Source organism: Austrofundulus limnaeus, unplaced genomic scaffold (genome assembly GCF_001266775.1).
Source record: "Austrofundulus limnaeus strain Quisiro unplaced genomic scaffold, Austrofundulus_limnaeus-1.0 Scaffold9, whole genome shotgun sequence".
In the NCBI taxonomy this organism is placed as follows: domain Eukaryota; kingdom Metazoa; phylum Chordata; class Actinopteri; order Cyprinodontiformes; family Rivulidae; genus Austrofundulus; species Austrofundulus limnaeus.
The window spans coordinates 1,235,093-1,241,042 of record NW_013952411.1 but is presented as its reverse complement, the minus strand read 5'-3'; the positions used below and the strand labels follow the sequence as shown (position 1 = coordinate 1,241,042).

Sequence of the window (5,950 nt, the reverse complement as noted above, 5' to 3'; positions counted from 1 at the left end):
TAATGATACACATGAGCCTAAAATATCACAAATGTTTCTGTTTCAAAACCAAATGTTTGAAGTTTTGCAGTTGCAAATTGAAGCAACTAAATTTTTGCCCCTTTTATTTTTTCTCTTTAAGCTTTTAAAAGTTTTCAAATTAAATTTAAAACAGAAACATGATGAAGGTGTGTGATGAGCAAACCTTCCACTCATCAATTTCAGACAAGCTGCAGTTAATGCTTTAACTAAATAACACATAATACAGAAAATAAACGTAAAAAGTTACACACATACAAATGTTTTAACTTGTTCTTGATGATAAAATAATAATAATAAACATTCATTTCATATGCAATAAACTTAAAATGTGTGGACTGTTTCGAAGCTAAATATTTTTTAAATGATGGTTGAAAACTAATAAATTCAAATTTAATCTTTTCTGSTTTTTACACCATTTAAAGGTTTTGATGTTTTTCCTCTTTTTGTGCGCCATTTTTAAAGAAATTGAATCTGCAGGATCGATTTTGGCGGCCACGCAAAGAAGAAAGTCTACTAAAAGTTCAACCACAGATTAAATAAATAATCCCAATAACCTCTGCGTTGCTCAGATTATTCCTCCACTGGTTGTTTTCCACGCAGCGTGGATCTTAAATCTGATACCCTCTGCATCTTTGCACTCAGACGGATTTTAAAAGTCTGCCCTCATGTGGATAGAGGGAGAATGAGGGAGGAAGGCTCCTCACAGCGGGTGCTGCAGTTTCACCTCAGACAATGACAAACCCTGCTGAACCACTAATGAAAGCCTCACTGCTCTTGTGGCCTTGTGGGGGAAATAAATGCACTGAATTAAAAACATAACTTCACCACGAACCCCTTTCCCATCTCCTCATGTTTGAACCAAAGTCTTTTAAAATCACCGAATTTCATTGCTGCACAAAGTGAAACCACTGCTGCGCGTGAATCACTCTGGATACAAGCGCGCTGCATTCAAATGCTGCAGCACTGAAACTTATGAGGTAAAATGACGAAGAAATGTCAAAAAATTTTAAATCCACTATCCTAAAAATTGTGAGAACTTCTTCCATTGTTTCCTTCTCAAACGATGTCTAAAGAGGCCAGAATGGACATGATGCGTAAAAGTGTTCGGATGCGTCAAAGGATCAGTTTTTGCCTGAAGTTAGACTTTAAAACAGGAAGGATCGGTCCTCATGTGATCTGGGGGGTGCTGGTACAACCATAATCCAACAGCCCCCTATTTAGACATTTACAGCTACTTTTATTGTGCTGTCTAGACGGTTCAAGGTTTAGCAAACAATCCAGTTTTTCAAAGAGAAGGAAACAACGGATCCATACAAGCTCCTGAGCGCCAAATTTCTCCACTAATCAATGATTTGTGATTTATTTTAATTCACATTTCGTTTTTTTTAACAGAACTTAATTATTAGCTATAATAYATTTGTTTTGTCTGTTATTTCACACTACAACATACAGAACATGCCTTTTACAAATGAACAAGGAATATATTTTATATATAATTGAAATGTACAGGTGGAAATAAGTTGGAAATATTTTTTTCCATTGAAGCAGAAAGAAAAGAATAAAAATGTTTGAGTACTTTAAAAAATGCAATACATGTTTTAAAAAAATAAACATCCGTTTTTTTAATTCGGTAATATGGAAGCAGTTTTTAAAATCACTTATGTGAGGATTGTTTCCTTTTGTCCGTGTTTAGTGATGTTTGTGTGTGTGTGTGTGTGTGGGGGGGGGGGGGGAGTCTGAGCTCAGAATAAAGGATTCCCTGTGAAATACTGGAGGCGGTCGCGGTTGAGTTTTTTCTCCTTCATCCTTCTGTTCTGGAACCAGATCTTGACTTGGCGGTCCGTCAGGTTTAACATCCTGGACAGCTGGAGTCGCTTCTCCTTGTTGATGTAAACGTTGAAGAAAAACTCGCGTTCAAGTTCTCGGATTTGGTATTTGGAGTAAGGACAGCGCTTCTTCCTGGACTTGGTTGATGAACCTGTGGAAGAAAATATAAAAAACGAAAGATAACATAAAAAAACACTCGTGAGAGAACAGTAATGATATATAAAAGGACAAATCTGGTCGGAAAAAAAATAATAATTTAGAAATCTGGCTAAAAATAGTTAATTTATCCATGGCCTGTTTGTTAGAGGATGGCCCTGTCTCTTTGGCACAAACACCCTCCCCCGTCTCCCCGCACGCACGCACGCACACGCGCACACACACATGCACACACACCATGTACAAAGAGGAGTTATTTGCATAAAAATGAACACACTGCCCTGATGTATTTTTGAGGCTGTGCGTAAATTCAGTTCTCCTATAATTGCATCTGCAGCCCACTTTGGWTTTTTTTTACTTCCTTTAAAGCCTCATGAATACAAATCAGATCCAGCTACAGAGCAGTTCYAGAAAGAAAAGGAAACCTTTTAAGCACGGCTGCTTAACTGTKCCCCATTGTAAATATCTTTACAACCGTAAAGTCCATCTTATAGGGATATAAAAGCTTTTGCGTGCTTATAAAGACGCACATGACCCTAGATGGTCTTGGACTCTGTGCGGTCCAGATTCGCAGGTTATACAGAAACGGCACCTTTTTGGTTTGTTTTTCATAAAAAAGAAACAAGCTGACTTACTCTGTCGGCTGGTCCTGTCGCCGCAGTTGGAGGAGGATGAGTCCTCGTCGACGCTCCCGGTCGGTTCGGCGTTTTGTTTGTCCTCCAGTTTGGTTAAAGCCCGGCTGATGTCGGCTTCATCAGCCGGAGCAGCAGAGTCCGTCTTTTGTTTGGGGGGYTCCACGCTGACGGGCTTCTCCGCGTTCGGGGAGTCAAAGAACTGGTCGAAGCCCTGCGGAAGGACCCCGTTCCGGCCGACGCCGGCGAAGAAGCTGCACGGCGCGCTCGAACCTCCGGGGTGGCCGTACAAGGACTCGTTTTTGAACCTAACATCCGCCCTGCTGCTGCCGCCRCCGCCGCCGCTGCTGGAAGACTGGATCAGCTCCCGGTGCATAATCTCCTCCGTTGAATAGTACGACGCGTAATTGCCCCTGTAGTGCCATTTAGGATGGTCCAGTCCATAATCCCTGAAAGCGACTTCTCGCACAGGTTGAGCTATGCTGGGGGAATAAGGGAAATTGATCTGACACGAGGTGGTCTGCGGTAAAAAGGAGGAGACTGACGGGAAMTCGGGCGTCGAAACGTAATAAGTGCAGCTCGGCAGGAACATGTTTGACGCGCAGTGATCATCGTATTCGGTCATATCTCCGCTCGCCGTTCCCTTCGTGCAGCAGAGGAAGAACCGAGCTGACAGGCTGACCGTGTTAAACTTTGTCCATGTAGCACCGCGGGCGCGCGGAGGGAGCCCGGCAGGGAGAAAAAATCGGAAACGCAGGCAGACCTGCAATACATCTTGATCGATTCTTGAGGTAATTGTGTCATGTGATCCTGCCGAGAAATTACCATACATCAATATCAGTCATTAAAAACTCCCAAGGAAAAAAAAAAAAACTCATGTGAGCCCAAACAAGCGTCTCTATTGGCTCACAGGCTGCAGCGGAAACTCCTTTCCAACACCACCCCCTCTTTTTTTGCCTTAAAGCTGATAGAAATTTTTTTTTTAGCCATCGCTGGAATATTTACTTCACAGCTTTACAGCAACATCACTTTAATGATTACGGCAGCCACACCCACTGCACGCACTGCATCAGTAAACATGGAGGGGGGAGATATTGTTTGCATCAACAGTTAGAATTTTCAGCAAACCTGTTCGATTAATGCAAAAGCCTGAAAAACTGTCAAGGTCACCGCGCCTGCACATAAAGGCGGAATCATGTGTGATTTATCCAAGAGGGGCCCGCAAAGAAATTACAAGCATCATTGCGTATGATCACCGTGCAACGTGATGTTTGGACTCACATTTAAAACACACACAAATAAATGCCATCGATTCATTCTGATAATCATGTCCTGCACGGTGGTGCAGAAAAAAGCAGGAAAAAATAAAAAGGCTAAGGCGCAAAAAATATAAATAAAATAATAATAATAAATAAAGAAATAAAATAAAATAAAAATTTAAACTAAGTAAAGATTTGCGCCTTATACTGCGCAAAACAGCCAAATCTTCACTCAGTTAAGCATTYTGCAAAACGCACGAGGGTGCATTTAGAAAAGCAAAACTAAACCAACATTTACATGAAGGAAAGTCGTGTTTGAGTTCCATCKTCTGAGTAACAGATCCAGCTCTGCCAGGCAAACAACTGGCTTTGACCGTCTGTTGTTTTGATGTCCAACAAGTCTCCGCGGCCATGACATTTTATGGCACCAGGGCAGCCATGCGTGCAGTGTTTGCCTCCGCCTCGGTGGGAAAAATAAAAGTTGAAACGCACGAGGATGGGATATGTAAGTATGATTTTTCATGCTTCCCCCATCTTTTTTTCCACTCTCAAAAACAATAACAACAAAAAAAGATATTTTAAAGTCGTTTGGAGCCGTGATGCTAAACACTGATTATTGTAAAAAACAGCTTATTGTGCTTCTCCAGTGGTGCTTAGCACAGCTAAATGTGACCAAACTCTCGAGGTAAAAAAGCACACTTTATGATCCTATTTTTAATCTTACAACACTGCACAATACAAATCCTTCGGGCAAATAACTCCGACTAAACAAAGCGTGTGCTTGTGTTTCAAAATTAGGAGGAAAAACTGGGGCATTCTACTTTGATTCAGCGAGCATAAAATGGGATAAAGGAATTTTTGCGCATTAGGGAAACGTTTTACGCACGGAAAATTACAGGAATGTAATGTTAAAAACTAACTAAATTATACAATCTGACCATAAAGCGACGTGTTGCCTGTAATTTTAAACCTTTGTTAATCGTGTTTATTGTCTTTTAACTATTTGTTTGTAGTGGGGGACATTTAAAGGTTGACTTCCAACAATTATTCTAAACGCTGCTCTAATTTGCTGTTCAAGTTCGGTTTTGCACCAACATAATTTGCCACAACAATCGCTTTAGGCTTCAATTTAATATTTTAAATGTGCAAACTATATAATTCAATTTGAATGAATAATATGTTTACATTAATTGACTTCAATGGATTCAAAAATAAAACGTAGGCATCAAAGAAACCAAGTGTTTTACGCATAAAGGATTTTAATTTTAACGCCAAATTCTTAGCATTATCAAACGGTCTAAACTTGTTCGAGCAAAGGATCTTCTAGAATTAAAACTATTAATGTTTTCCCCACAAAGAGGAATGTTTGTCTTGAACCAGTCAGCAGCATACTAACTTGACCTTAACTTTGTTTTGGCACCCCCACCACGTTGGAGAACCTGAGCAACGTGACGCAGGCTGGCAGTCAACGAACCAGCAAATACAGAGTAACTTCACAGATGTACGTGTTCACATATAGCATTAGAAGCTATCAAAGATGGTAGGAAAAATAACTCTTTGTGTTACAAGGTTAAAATAAATTGTGGTTAAGGGGTAAATGTAACTAAAAAGTACGTGAACAGAAAAACAAAAGCCACATCAATTACAGATGAGTACTTACAAGATAAAACACAACAAAAACAAATAAAAAAACATTAAAGTCAAAGAAAACGAAAAAGAAAACCTGTCATAAATCAGAATTTTCTCTTTATTTTTGTTTGAAAAGCATTGCTTTGGTGCTTTATTGAAGCGTACAACCTTTTTTATATTGTAACGCAAAGACAACAGAAAATCAACGATTGACCAACTCCATGGCTTTATTACTCTGAGTTCATAATTGTTGTTTGCATACTTTATCTTATGCTTGTGACCACTGCCATGAAAAAAGTAGACTTAATTAATTAATTAATCAGTAGTTTTTTATTTTTATTTTTTTACTTAAAACTGTTCTAATGCGCAAACCTGTTTCTGGCTTTCATCAGTTGTGTGTGCGCATACACACACACACACACACAC

General features: G+C 39.7%; 1 protein-coding gene across 1 annotated transcript; it reads right to left on the bottom strand.

Annotated features, from left to right (window-relative positions):
* Positions 1-1,369: 1,369 nt before the first annotated feature.
* Positions 1,370-3,900, bottom strand: hoxd11a (homeobox D11a). The gene is made up of 2 exons (XM_014001415.1): positions 2,640-3,900; positions 1,370-1,999 (listed from the first exon to the last, which is right to left on the bottom strand). Exons 1-2 carry the CDS (start codon positions 3,466-3,468, stop codon positions 1,764-1,766), a joined length of 1,065 nt encoding a protein of 354 aa, XP_013856869.1. The 5' UTR covers positions 3,469-3,900; the 3' UTR covers positions 1,370-1,763.
* Positions 3,901-5,950: the final 2,050 nt, after the last annotated feature.